A 15,566-nucleotide genomic window follows, 5' to 3' on the forward strand; every position below is an offset into this window, starting at 1 on the left:
AACCTCTGCCTCCCGGGTTCAAGCGATTCTCCTCAGCCTCCCCAGGTAGCTGAGACTACAGGTGCATGCCACCACACCCAGCTAATTTTGTTTGTATTTTTAGTAGAGACAAGGTTTCACCATGTTGGCCAGGCTGGTCCTGAACTCTTGACTTCAGGTGATCCACCTGCCTTGGCCTCCCAAAGGGCTGGGATTACAGGCATGAGCCACCGTGCCTGGCCTGGATATGTTTTAAAACCTACTTTGAGGCCAGGAGTGGTGGCTCACGCCTGTAATCCTGCACTTTGAGAGACTGAGGCAGGTGGATCACTTGAAGCCAGGAGTTCGAGACCAGCCTGGCCAACTTGGTGAAACCCTGTATCTACTAAAAATATAAAAAATTAGCTGGGCATGGTAGCACATACCTGTAGTCCCAGCTACTCAGGAGGCTGAGGCATGAGAATGGCTTGAGTCTGGGAGGCAGAGGTTTCAGTGAGCCGAGATCACGCCACTGCACTTCAGCCTGGGCAACAAAGACTGTGTCTCAAAATAAAAAATCAAATCAAATAAAAAAAACTTACTATATGTTTCATTAAACAGTACATCTTTGAAATTTTTCTATGCTAATAAATATAGAGCTACATCATCATTTTGTTGGTTGCGTGATATTCATTGTATATCTGTAGTTTTTGTTTGTTTTTAAAGACGTGGTCTTGCTCTGTCACTCAGGCTACAGTGCAGTGACACAATCATAGCTCAGTGTAACCTCGAACTTCTGGGGTCAAGTGATTCTCCTGCTTTAGTCTCCCAAGTAGCTGGGATTACAGGCACACCTGGCCCATTGTATAGATATATCGTAATTTATTGAATTGTTCTCCTACTGATAGAAATTTGGATATTTTCCTACATTGCAAACAATGCTACACCAAATATCTTTGCAGTACTTTGTATATTTATGTAATTATTTTCCTATGAAAATTCCATTAAAATAATATTCAGGTTTTTCCAATTACATAAGTAATGCATGTTCACTGAAAATTTAAAAAATACAGACAGGTCTATCCTTGGAAATAACCATCATTAATTATCAATATTTAAGCCATGTTCTAACTTTAGGTATAAGAATACTGTCTAATAAGTAATAAGGTATTGCCAAGTCCTTTTCTTCCTGATTTTGGGTCTTCGAGGCATTCTGTCACCTTTATGGTAACTTTATGTATATGGATTACAGGCCAGTCACAGTGGCTCACACCTGTAATCCCAGCACTTTGGGAGGCCAAGGAACTCCTGAACTTAGATTGCTTGAGTTCAGGAGTTCAAGACCAGCCTGGGCAACATGGCAAGACCCCAGTCTGCACCAAAAGTACAAAAAACCAGCCAGGTACAGTGGTGTGCACCTGTGGTCTTAGCTACTTGGGAGGCTGAGGTGGGAGGATTGCTTGAGCCCGGGGAGCAGAGGTTGCAGTGAGCTGAGATGGCACCACTGTACTACAGCCTGTGTGACAGTAGGAGACCCTGTCTCAAAAACAAACAAACAAACAAACAAAAGGATTACATATAGATTTTACTAGTTTAACTTTGTGAGTTCTGGAGGCACTTATTTTCCCTATGACTCACCTATATTCCCACAAATGTGTTTAAAACAATTTATAATGAGGCTAATTTTCTTGTCTCATTTCCAGGGTTAAGAAGATTCCCAAATGACTGTAAAATTAAATACAAGCATGTTCAAAGTACATTTCAATATCTTTCAGTAAAATGCCTATTTTGTTCTCTTTTGTGCATATATATTGCTTTGTGTTTCCTTTGCTTTTATATTCTGCCTGTAGTTCTTCAGGTTGAACATCTTCATTTCTGGACTACTACTATGAAGAAAGAGTATCTTCTGCTCTAGATAACTGGAAACACAAAGCTTCAACAACCCTGAGGTAGGCTGAGTCATGAAAGGGACATAATTATGGTCCCCTAACATGATGGCAAAGTGGCACAGTCTGCTTCCCCCAGTCTAAACCGGAAGACACCTCAGAATGAAGAAATAAACGAGTGTAATGAAGGAAACTAAAAACCAGCAAAAACCCCAGAAGAATTAGAAGGTGGTTATGACTGGTAATGAAGGGAAATAATAATGTTACCACCAGAGGGTTGTGACTACAAGTTGTCCAGGTTCTTGGCATTTTGAACAAAGAATTGGGCAAAACGCCCAGCAAAGCAAAGAAAGAATGAAGCAACAGAGGAAGTACACTCCACAGCGCAGGAGTGGCCCAAGCAGCTGCTCAAGGGCCCAGATACAGAATCTTCTTGGGTCCAAATACCCTCTAGAAGTTTCCTATTGATCACTTCATGCTCATCTCATGTAAATAAAGGGGCAGCTCGCAATCAGTCTGATTGGTTGCAGCAAAAAGCACCCATCAGAGGCTAGGGTAAAGTTACAAACTTATACTTCTTCTTTTTTTATTTTATTTTTTTATTCGAGACGGAGTTTCGCTCTTCTTGCCCAGGCTGGAGTGCAATGGAGCAATCTCAGTTCTTGAACCTCAAGCAATTCTCCTGCCTCAGCCTCCCGAGTAGCTGGGTTTACAGGCATGCATCACCACGCCTGGCTAATTTTGTATTTTTAGTAGAGACAGTGTTTCTCTATGTTGGTCAGGCAGTCTCGAACTCCCGGCCTGAGGTGATCCACCTGCCTTGGCCTCCCAAAGTGCTGGGATTACAGACGTGAGCCACCACGCCTGGTCTCAAAGTTATACTTTAATGCAAACAAAGACTGGCCTGCAATCAGTCTGATTCATTGAGGATCTGCCTCACAGAAAAAGGTCAAAGGGAGTAGCCTCTGGTCCTTTTGTTTCTTAGGTGTGTGGTAAGTTAGGGGTTTCCTTTCCAATTAGTTCTAGGAAGTTGGCGTGCAGCCTTTAGGTTTGCTGCCTCCAGACCCTATTCTCCTTCCTCAATAATTCTGTACAGCGGAGGCCCAGGCTTCCAACATGGGGATTGTATTAGTCAGGCTTCTCTTACAGGGACAGAACTAATAGGATATATATAAAGGGGAGTTTATTAAGTATTAACTTACACAATCAGAAGGTTGCACAATAGGCTGTCTACAAGCTGAGGAGCAAGGAGAGCCAGTCCAAGTCCCAAAACTGAAGAACTTGGAGTCTGATGTTCCAGGGCAGGAAGCATCTGGCATGGGAGAAAGGTGTAGGCTGGGAGGCTAGGCCCGTCTCTCATCTCTCTCCTTTTCACATTTTTCTGCCTGCTTTATATTCACTGCAAGTTGATAAGATTGTGCCCACCCAGTTAAGGGTGGGTGGGCCTTCCCCAGCCCACTGACTCAAATGTTAATCTCCTTTGCAACACCCTCACAGACACATGCAGGATCAGTACTTTGCATCCTTCAATCCAATCAAGTTGATACTCAGTATTAACCATCACAAGTCCACTCCTTGTCAACTTGAACACATCTCCTGAGAGCATACATAATCTTCAAATAAAAACAATAATGTCATAATTACACTTAACATAATACGAGTATCCCTTGTACAACCGGAAAGGCACTGATCCCCAACCCAAATCCTATTACATAAAGTTAACAATACTTAAATGCTGATATGAAGTCAATAAATCTTATGTCACATGATAAAGGAAAAGGAAATAAAATGAAAATAGTTTCTTAGTACAAGTATATACACACACAAACATGTTTTTAACAAAAGAAGGAGGAAATACTCATGACAGTTACAGCCCTCATTTCTGCAGCTGGTCACATGGTTGTAGCTGGTATTGATGACTACCTTCTTTTACTACCCATTCTGTATTCCCTTTGCCTTCAGCAAACACCTCAGCAGGTCATGGCTTTTTTCCTGATGGAGTAACCTAAACCTTTATTCTTGAAGGATCTGGACCATCTGTAGTCCTGCCTGGATTGGACTATTGTAGTTTCCCATTGACCTTAATCACAGGTCATGGAAATATGAAGAGATGCCCTAATGGATCTCCTATATCCATGCATACTCTTCCTTATCTGCATTGTGGAGTAGTAGACTGATTTCAGATTTCATCTTGATAGTCTGGGTGAGTCATCCCAGCCAACACTGTAACTCCCTGTTGACTTAAAGGTAGGAGGAGCCCAAAGTGTCCAGGTGGCAATCTTAACTTCCAGTTTAATGGAATCGTTGTTCTGTCTCCTGATGGCAGCATTCCTCCCTCTGGAACTAAGACTTCTAGGCCCAGCAGAACATAATGTTGTGGGAAGAAGAGGCAAAAATTTTGCTAGTGTATCACTAGGGGTGATGGTGAGTGGTGCCACTTCCACTTCCACCTTGATTCCTGGACCTGTGAATCTTAACTATGGGAGAATCAATCCCATATATTGGACACTGATTCAGAGCATACATGGCCTTTTGGAGAATTTTGCCCCAGCCCTGCAAAGTATTGTCACCTAGTTGGCATTATAATTGTGACTTCAAAAGGCCATTCCACCATGCTCTCAACCCAGCTGCTTCAGGATGATGAGGAACACGGTAACACCAGTGATTTCCATGAGCATGAGCCCAGTTGCACTTCTTTAGCTGTAAAGTGAGTGCCTTGGTCAGAGGCAATGCTGTGTGGGATACCATGATGGTAGATAATGCGTTCTGTGAGTTCACAGATGGTAGTCTTGGCAGAAGCACTGCATGCAGGATAGGCAAACCCATATCTGAAGTAAGTGTCTATTCCAGTAAGGACAAACCTCTGCCCTTTCTATGATGGAAGCGGTCCAATATAATCAACCTGACACCAGGTGGCTGGCTGATCACCCCGAGGAATGGTGCCATATAGAGGGCTCAGTATTGGCCTCTGCTGCTGGCAAATTGGGCACTCAGCAGTGGCCGTAGCCAGATCAGCCTTGGTGAGTGGGAGCTCATGCATAACCTCCAGCCCTGCCACCATGGCCACTTTGTTCATGGGCCCACTGGGGGATAAGAGGGGTGGCTGGGGAAAGAGGCTGAGTGGTGTCCACAGAACGGGTCATCCTATCCACTTGATTATTTAATTCCTCCTCTGCTAAGGTCACCCATTGGTGAGCACTCACATGGGATACAAATATCTTCACAGTTTGTGACCACTCAGAGAGGTCCATCCACATATCTCTTCCCCAAATTTCTTTGTCACCAATTTTCCAATCATTCTTCTCCCAAGTCCCTGACCATCCAGTCATTGGCTACAGCCCATGAATCAGTATATAATCACACACCTGGCCATTTCTCATTCTATGCAAAGTGCACAACCAGGTGCACTGCTCGAAGTTCTGCCTGCTGGGAACATTTCCCTTCACTGCTGTCCTTCAGGGATGTCCTAGAAAGGGGCTGTAGTGATGCAGCTGTCCACTTTCAGGTGGTGCCTGCATATTGTACAGAACCATCTGGAACCAGGCCCTAGTCTTCTCTTCCTCTGTCAACTGACCATAGAGCACTCCCCATGAGTCCACCAGTGCAGGCTGGGGGAGAGAAGGCAGGGTGGCAGGAGTGGAGACCATGGGCATTTGAGCCACTTCCTCATGTAACTTACTTGTGCCTTCAGGACTTGCTCGAGCCCGATCATGTATATACCACTTCCATTTGATGATGAAATGCTGCTGTGCATGACCCATTTTAAAGCTAGATGGGTCAGAAAGCACCCAGTTCATGATAGGCAGCTCAGGTCACATGGTGACTTGATGACCCATAGTCAAATGCTCAGTTTTCACCAAAGCCCAGTAACAGGCCAAGAGCTGTCTCTCAAAATGAAAGTAGTTATCTAGGCCGGGCGTGGTGGCTCAAGCCTGTAATCCCAGCACTCTGGGAGGCCGAGACGGGTGGATCACGAGGTCAGGAGATCGAGACCATCCTGGCTAACACGGTGAAACCCCGTCTCTACTAAAAAATACAAAAAACTAGCCAGGCGTGGTGGCGGCCCCCTGTAGTCCCAGCTACTCAGGAGGCTGAAGCAGGAGAATGACGTAAACCCAGGAGGCAGAGCTTGCAGTGAGCTGAGATCCAGCCACTGCACTCCAGCCTGGGCGACAAAGCGAGACTCCGTCTCAGAAAAAAAAAAAAGAAAGTAGTTATCTACAGAAGATGGCAGGACCTTGCTCCAAAATCCTAGAGACCTCTGCTGTGATTCACCCATGGGGCCTGCCAAAGGCTCCAAACAGCATCCCTATCTGCCATGGACACCTCAAGCACCATTGGATCTGCTGGGTCATATGGCCCAAGTGGCAGAGTAGCTTGCACAGCAGAATGGACCTGTTGCAGAGCCTTCTACTGTTCTGGAACCCATTCAAAACTGGCAGCCTTTTGGGTCACTCAATAAATGGACCACAGTAACATACCCAAATGAGGAATGTGTTGCCCCCAAAATCCAAATAGGCCCACTAGGCATTGTGACTCTTTCTTGGTTGTAGGAGGGGCCAAATGCAACAACTTATCCTTCACCTTAGAAGGAATATCTCAACAGGACCCACACCACTGGATCCCTAGAAATTTTACTGAGGTATAAGGTCCCCGAGTTTTACTCAGATTTATTTCCCATCCTCTGGCACGCAAATGTCTCACCAGTAAGTTCAATGTGTTTGCTACTTCTCGCTCACCAGATCCAATCAGCATAATGTCATCAATGTAATTGACCAGTGTGATATCTTGCAGCAGTGAAAAGCGATCAAGGTCTCTATGAATAAGAGTATGACACAAAGTCAGCGAGTTGATGTACCCCTGAGGTAGGACAGTAAAGCTGAAGGCAAATTGCTTCTGGTGGGCTTTATGGACAGTCAATGGCTGCATACCAGGTACCAGGAGATGTGTTAATTTGCTCAAACAGTGAAACCACATCTGGTACAGCAGCTGCAATTGGAGTCACCACTTTGTTAAGCTTATGATAATCCACTGTCACTCTCCATGATCCATCTGTCTTCTGCCTGTGCAAATTAACACATCTCCTAGTACCTGGTATGCAGCCATTGACTTAGCAAATGCCTTTTTCTCCATCCCTGTCTATAAAGCCCACCAGAAGCAATTTGCCTTCAGCTGGCAAGGCCAGTAATGATCATCTGCCCACCTCGGCCTCCCAAAGTGCTGGGATTACAGGCATGAGCCACCACACCTGGCCAATTGTCTGTTTTTGTAATTCAAATTAGTCATTTGTCCATTTGACCTAGAAGTTTTCTGTTTGTATAAGAGGAATGCAGTAGACTTCCTATCAATTTCACTTCTAGGAACACTGTGATTAATTAGCTAATGCCAGAGCTCTACATGAGTCAGACTATTCTGATTGCCACTTTTTCTCTGCTGTCCATCACAGTAGCTACGCCCACCTTGCCTTTGATGGTTGAGTGCTACCACTTCGCCCCTACCACCTTAGGATTCAATTACTCCCATCGTATTTTAAATTTTGTAGTTGAGTGACTGTGGTTCCCACCATTAGATCTCACATACAGAGAAGAGCAATTACATGCCTCTTCAAAAATGCAGGTGCTGCCCTCACAAATTTATTTCGCAAGGCATTGGTCAAGGGTATATCTTCTGGACCCTCCCAGCTGGGATGAGTAGGTCTAAAGTGACTAATCTACTCCACCATCCCTATCTCCCTAAGCTTTTGGATCCCTTCCTCTCCATTAAACCAAGGGAGATCAGGTATTTCCATCTCACTCACAGTGGGCCATCTTTTAATCCACATTTCAGCTAACCAAGCAAATAAACTAATAGAACCTTTTTAAACTCCCTGAGCTGCAACATTAAAAGCAGAGCCCTACTTAGTGGGCCCACATCAATAAATTCAGCTTGATCCAACTCTATGTTCCTTCCACCATTATCCTATACCCTTAATATCCATTCCCATGCCTGTTCTCCAGATTTCTTTTTATATAAATTAGAGAAGTCAAACAGTTCTTTTCGAGTGTAGTGCACCTCCTTGTGGGTCACACTCTCAACCTCACCTCCAGGGGCCTGCTGGGACTTTAGTCTAGTTATAGGTCTAGAAGCTTCTGAGGAGAATCAACATTACCTTGCTTGGGGATGGCTTCTGAGGAGAATCAACATTACCTTGCTTGGCAACTTCCTCAGGGGAGGCCATCTCTGTTGTCTCAGGCAGTGCAGGGTTTATTTCCTCAGACAGAGGTGGAAAAGCTGATGACAGCATGGGTCAGGGAGGGTATGTTGCCACTACTGGGAATGGGGAAGTTTTTCCTTCTGGCAAAAAAGGTTCATCAGAGTTTACAAACTCATTGTCCCCAGCTTCATTAGGGTCCTCCCACATGTCCCTAGTCCAAGTTGCAGGGTCCCATTTTTTTCCAATCAATGCCCTCACTTTAACAGTAGATACCTGGCGAGGCTGTGCATGCACCTTTTGTGGCAGGTCAGTCACTCGCATGATAAGAACTTGTGTCTGTTTTTCCACAATTTCGGCTCTTTCTCTACAGAAGATAAGACTCTCACTAAGGGCAATCTTAGCAGATTTGAAGCTCAGTACCTCCTTCTGAAGCCAGGAGACAGAATCCCTGAGTTCATCATTTTCTTTCATCACTTTGTCCACTGAACTTAGGAGCAACCAACCAGCTTCATTATATTCCTTGGTTCTCCACACATGGTCAAATGTATTATGTATAGACTCACCAAACTCCTTGCCTCTCATGAGTGGTGAATCAGGAGTGTTAAATGCATTTATTTTTAATAACTCTCTAAACAATTCATCCCAAGAACTATCAGAGTTCTCCATACCATTAGAAATACAGTCCTTAGCATTTTGGGGTCTAATCATATTAAGCAGCTAACTCCAGAAACACCAAAACCAATTAAAGAATTCCATCCGAGCTGGGTGCGGTGGTGGACGCCTGTAATCCCAGCACTTTGGGAGGCCAAGGTGGGCGGATCATGAGGTCAAGAGTTCGAGACCAGCTTGGCCAACATGGTGAAACCCCATCTCTACTAAGAATACAAAAATTATCCAGGCATGGTGGCATATGCCTGTAATCCCAGCTACTCAGGAGGCTGAGGGAGGAGAACTGCTTGAACCTGGGAGGCAGAGGTTGCAGTGAGCTGAGATCACACCACTGCACTCCAGCCTGGGTGACAGAGAATTAAAAAAAAGAAGAAAGAATTCCATCCTTAATACTCTGTTCCTCTAGAACCATGTCTGGTACCAAAATCTGTATTAATCAGGGTTCCCTTACAGGGACAGAATTAATAGGATATATAGATCTCCTATTATTATATATAATATCATATTATTATAATTATTAATATAATTGTTATATTTAATTATTATATGTTATAATTATATTATTTTATTATATTATTTTACTTATTATATTATATATATAATTATATTATATATTATAATTATATAATAATTATTATAGTTGGTTATTATATATTTAATTATAGATTTAGTTATATTTAAAATTTATTATAATTTATAATTATATTTAAATTTATTATAATTATTATATTTATTATAATTATTACATATAATAATAGGAGATCTATCTATCTATCTATATATATCTATATATATGAAGGGGACTGTATTAAGTATTAACATACACGATCACAAGGTCCCACAGTAGGCTGTCTGCAAGCTGAGGAGCAAGGAGAGCCAGTCTAAGTCCCAAAACTGAAGAACGTGGAGTCCAATGTTCAAAGGTAGGAAGCATCCAGCACAGGAGAAAGATATAGGCTTGGAGGCTAGGCCCGTCTCTCTTCTTTTTACGTTTTTCTGCCCGCTTTATATTTGCTGGCAGCTGATTAGATTGTGCCCACCCGATTAAGTGTGGATCTGCCTTTCCCAGCCCACTGACTCAGATGTTAATCTCCTTTGGCAGCACCCTCACAGACACACCCAGGATCAATATTGCATCCTTCAATCCAATCAAGTTGACACTCAGTATTAACCACCACAGGGATAGATATGGGGAGAAGTTTTGACTCTTTTCTATCCACTACATTGCCCAGTGTAGATCACTGCCTTCTCCATCAGCCCTGCTGCAAAACCAAAATGCAGGAATACCAAGAGGCTCATAGAAAAACACTCTTGGCCGGGCGCGGTGGCTCAAGCCTGTAATCCCAGCACTTTGGGAGGCCGAGACGGGCGGATCACGAGGTCAGGAGATCGAGACCATCCTGGCTAACATGGTGAAACCCCGTCTCTACTAAAATACAAAAAACTAGCCGGGCGACCTGGCGGGCGCCTGTAGTCCCAGCTACTCGGGAGGCTGAGCCAGGAGAATGGCGTGAACCCGGGAGGCGGAGCTTGCAGTGAGCTGAGATCCGGCCACTGCACTCCAGCCTGGGCGACAGAGCAAGACTCCGTCTCAAAAAAAAAAAAAGAAAAAAGAAAACACTCTTAGGATGTAGAATGAAAAAAAAAAAAAACAAAAAAAACAAAAAAACCCAAAAACAAAACATAAAAAAACAATAAAAATGCCCAAGCAACAAGCAGCTAAAGGTATCATTCTATCTTTCCTTCTAGGCCTCCTTTTCAGCCAGAGGTCTAGACAAATACATTCTTAGAAAGGAACAAAGCCTAGGGTAAGGTATAGGAAGGGGCATAGCCCCCCCGATGAGAACAACACAAATGACGATATTCAAAGTTGGACTACAACTCACCAGGGGTGGCACAAGCTAAGGCCTAGGCTTTGATGCCTCCCACCACTTTCTCCATTCATTACCCACCAAGGTAGCTGATACCTATGGGGGAAAATGACCTCACAGGTCAAAATAACTAGACAACTAGAAAGGCGATAAAGTGAATAACCTATTTTAGATGACAAAGTTAGTAAACACAAGCAAAACTAACGTCCCCAAAGAAATAAAAGAGGATATTGATACTAAAGCAGACACAGTTATAACAAATCAAGTACGGGCTGGGTGAGGTGGCTCACGCCTGTAATCCCAGCACTTTGGGAGGCCAAAGTGGGTGGATCACCTGAGGTGGGGAGTTCGAGATCAGCCTGACCGACATGGAGAAACCCCGTCTCTACTAAAAATACAAAAAAATTAGCCGGGCATGGTGGTGCATGCCTGTAATCCCAGCTACTTGGGAGGCTGAGGTAGGATAATTGCTTGAACCTGGGAAGTAGAGGTTGCAGTGAGCCAAGATCGCACAATTGCACTCCAGCAAGGCAATAAGAGCAAAACTCCATCTTCCAAAAAACAACAAAAAAAGAAAAGAATCAAGTACGATTATTGTATATTCAAAATATAGATGAAATAAACTAATTAGATGAGATCTACAGCAAAATGCAAATGATCCAAGATCAGGTCAAGGAACTTTTCCAAAAGACTTTGGGAAGGAATAAAAGATGAAAAATATAAAATTAAGAAAAATGATAAAATTAGCTGGTTGTGGTGGTGGGCACCTATAATCCCAGCTACCTGGGAGGCTGAGGCAGAAGAATCGCTTGAACCTGGGAGGCGGAGGTTGCAGTGAGCCGAGATTGTGCCATTGTACTCCAGCCTGCGTGACAGAGCAAGACTCTGTCTAAAAAAAAAAAAGAAAGAAATATGGTAGATGGGCATAGATATTATAACATTCATATAATAGGAGTTCTAACAGGAGAGAAAAAAGTGAATGGAGGGAAGCCGATATTTTTAAAAAAGCGTGAACTTCCAAAGAAATGTTGATACTGAATGGCTTATGAAGTGATACATAGGGTTGATAGGAAAAAATGTGGCTAACACGGTGAAACCCCGTCTCTACTAAAAATACAAAAACTAGCCGGGCGAGGTGGCGGGCGCCTGTAGTCCCAGCTACTCGGGAGGCTGAGGCAGGAGAATGGCGTAAACCCGGGAGGCGGAGCTTGCAGTGAGCTGAGATCCGGCCACTGCACTCCAGTCCGGGCCACAGAGCGAGACTCCGCCTCAAAAAAAAAAAAAAAAAAGAAAAGAAAAGAAAAAATGAATACTTAGTGATAAATGTATATATACACATATATATTCATTGAGACAGAGTCTCATTCTGTCCCCCAGGCTGGAGTGCAGTGGCATGATCACTCCAGCAATCCAGTGCAATCACAATTGCAGCCTTGACTTCCTGGGCTCAATTCCAGGACTCAAGTGATCTCCCACCTCAGCCTCCCAAGTAGCTAAGACTATAGGCATGAGCCACCATGCCAAGCTAATTTTTGTATTTTTGGTAGAGTTGGGGTCTCAATATGTCGCCCAGGCTGTTTTTGAACTCCTAGATTCAAGTAATCCTCCCTCCTTGGCCTCCAAAGTGTGGGGATTACAGGCATAAGCCACTGTGCCTGGCCTCTGAACGCAAGAAATTTAATGCAGAAGTACACCAGAAGCACATCATAGGCCAGAATGTTGCAGATTACATGCGCTACTTAATGGAACAAGATGAAGATGCTTACAAGAAATGGTTCTCTGAATACATAAAGAATAGCATGACAGAACATGATAGAGGAGATGTATAAGAAAGCTCGGCCTAGCGTGGTGGTTCATGCCTGTAATCTCAGAGTTTCACTCTTGTTGTCCAGGATGGAGTGCAATGGCACAATCTCAGCTCACTGCAACCTCTGCCTCCCGGGTTCAAGCTATTCTCCTGCCTCAGCCTCCCAAATAGCTGGGATTATAGCCATGCAGCACCATGCCCGGCTAATTTTTCGGATTTTTAGTAGAGATGGGGTTTCTCCATGTTGGTCAAGCTGGTCTGGAACTCCTGACCTCAGGTCATCCTCCCACCTTGGCCTCCCAAAGTGCTGAGATTACAGGTGTGAGCCACTGTGCCCGGCAAATTTTTTAAATGACAAGGTCAAGGATATGACCAAAATGGCTAGAGGTCTAAATCACCGCAGGAGAACAGATAAAAAACTGGAAGTCAGGTGTTGGAAAGGTCTACATGAATATTGAAATTGCTAGGGATTATGACAGAAGTACTGGCTAGAATGATGGTGAGCAAGAAGGAGTTAGATGCCTGTAACAGGGAGGGGAGTGAGTGGTATGTAGTTCAGGAGATTAAAAAAGAAAAATTTGCAACTCTTCCATAGTCTATGTTTCAAATATTTCATTCTCCAAACATCATCTCTTTTTTTTTTTTTGAACAGACTCGTGCCCTGTCGCCCAGGCTGCAGTGCAATGGCATGATCTTGGCTCACTGCAACTTCTGCCTCCTGGGTTCAAGCAATTCTCCTGCTTCAGCCTCCTGAGTAGCTGGGATTACAGGTGCCTGCCGCCACGCCTGGCTAATTTTTGTATTTTTAGTAAAGACAGGGTTTCACCATATTGGCCAGGCTGCTCTCAAACTCCTGACCTCGTGATCTGCCTGCCTCGGCCTCCCAAAGTCCTGGGATTACAAGCATGAGCCACTCCTAGTACCCCAATCCAACAATTTTTTCATCTTTACAAGAACGTTTACATTGATTGTATCACCTTCTTATTGTCCTTCGCTGCCTCCTGTCCTCACTTCCTTTGTTACCCAGCTTAAACTCCATGGTCAATAATTTAAGTCCCTTGCATATACTCTCAACTCCAACTCACTTGATTCTCTCTTGCTTTGCTCCTTCGCTGACCAAAGCCCAGCTGAAATCCAGTTTTCTCTGCCTACTCCACACCTGCACCCTGACTGCTGAATGAGGCTGGAGGAAAACTTTCAAATTTGCTGACTCATCTTACTTTAAGTAATCATAAACTGCAAGTGGTCCCATAATTCTGCCTGGCAAACATACTATATTTTCCTAATCCACTTACTCTGACTTTCCTAAACAATTTTTTATTTTCTCCTGTCTCCTCAAATCTCAGAGACCTTTTCTTCCATCCTGATTGTTGGCTACTGATTTAGCTCCTTATTACACTGGAAGCAATCATCACTGACTCCACATACTTCCACCATATCTCCTTAACTTGTCTGCATCTGTACCCACATATTCTTTCTCTCTTGTTACATGTGGATGAATTGTCTGATTCCTATCTAATGTCAGCCCCTCCATATGTACACTAGGTCCCATCTCCTCTTTCCTAGTCAAGGACATTGCTTCAGTAATTCTCCTATCTCTCTTTTGTACCATCAGCTTTTTTCTAATATGTCTGTGTTTTTTTATTGCTATTATTTTTTTGAGAAAGGGTTTCACTCTGTCGCCCAGGCTGGAGTGCAGTGGTGTGATCATGGCTCAAGGCAGCCTCCACCTCCCAGGCTTAAGTGATCCTCCCACCTCAGCCTCCCAAGTAGCTGGGACTACAGTAGTGGTGGTGGTGCACGCCACCACAGCCAGCTAATACTTTTGTGTTTTTAGTAGAGATGCGGTTTCACCATGTTGACCAGGCTGGTCTCAAACTCCTGACCTCAAGTGATCCACCCGCCTCAGCCTCCCAAAGTGCTGGGATTATAGGTGTGAGCCACCACGCCCAGCCAGTCATTTTTTTTGAAATAATTTTCAAATGGCTTCCAGAATATCATGCTCTCCTGGTTTGTCTTCTACCTTGCTGGCCACTTCCACATCTTTTTGATGGTTCCTCCTCATCTCCTTGACCTCAAAATATTGAAGTGGACCAGAGTTTACTCCTTGGACTTCTTTTACATCCACAATCCTTTGATGGTCTCACCTAGTCTTTTTTTTTTCCCCCGGAGAGTCAGGGTTTTTCCATGTTGCCCAGGCTGGTCTTGAACTCCTGAGCTCAGGCAATCTGCCCATCTCAGCCTCCCAAAGTGCTGGGTGTGAGTCACCACACCTAGCATCTCACCCAGTTTTATGGCTTTAAGTACCATATACATGCTGATGACTCCAAATGTATATCTCAGCTTTGACTTTGCCTCTGAGCTTTGCCCCTGAATTCTAGTCCTATATATCCAACTATCTACTTGATACCTCCACTTGGCTGAGTTCCTGATAGTCAGCACCAAGCCTATTTCTTATGCTTTGTTCCTGGTATACTTTTTGCCTTGATTTCTAGTTTGAATTTGTCTGATAGGAAATAGCTACCTGGTTTGTTCCTGGTATGTGAGTGTGTGTTCATATTAGGATGAAATGTCTATTTACATCTTTTTTTTTTTTTTTTGAGACGGAGTCTCGCTCTGTCACCCAGGCTGGAGTGTAGTGACACAATCTCGGCTCACTGCAACCTCTACCTCCCGGGTTCAAGTGATTCTTCTGCCTCAGCCTCCTGAGTAGCTGCGATTACAGGCACCTGCTACCATGCTTGGCTAATTTTTGTATTTTTAGTAGAGACGGGGGTTTCACCATGTTGGTCAGGCTGGTCTCGAACTCCTGACTTCGTGATCCGCCCGCCTTGGCCTCCCAAAGTGCTGGGATTATTTACATCTTTTTACTTACAACTTGCCCATATACTTTCATTTTAAGGGTATCTCATAGTATAGAGATAGTGTATTGCTAGACCTCAATTTTTGAATCCAGTCTGAGATCCAACCTGAGTTTCTGCTTTCTTATTGATCAACATAATTGATTAATATTTATCATAATTTCAGTTATATTGGGACTTATTTTTGTTATTTATAAAGATTAGTAAGATTTAAAAATCTCTTAAGATTTCTTAAGAAAGAAAGATGATGGCCGGGCGCGGTGGCTCACGCCTGTAATCCCAGCACTTGGGGAGGCCGAGGCAGGAGGATCACCTGAGGTC

At 43.8% G+C, this 15,566-nt stretch overlaps 1 protein-coding gene across 1 annotated transcript in view; it reads left to right on the plus strand.

Moving 5' to 3' along the window:
- Window positions 1-1,757, plus strand: part of FAM186A (family with sequence similarity 186 member A) — a 70,924-nt gene extending 69,167 nt beyond the window's left edge. The window contains exon 9 of the mRNA XM_017891736.1: window positions 1,662-1,757. Coding sequence (XP_017747225.1) covers window positions 1,662-1,683 — 22 coding nt within the window. The 3' untranslated portion in view covers window positions 1,684-1,757. The remainder of the gene's footprint in view (window positions 1-1,661) is intronic.
- Window positions 1,758-15,566: the final 13,809 nt, after the last annotated feature.

The sequence above is a fragment of the Rhinopithecus bieti genome, unplaced genomic scaffold, assembly GCF_001698545.2.
Source record: "Rhinopithecus bieti isolate Rb0 unplaced genomic scaffold, ASM169854v2 scaffold_21531, whole genome shotgun sequence".
Lineage (NCBI taxonomy): Eukaryota > Metazoa > Chordata > Mammalia > Primates > Cercopithecidae > Rhinopithecus > Rhinopithecus bieti.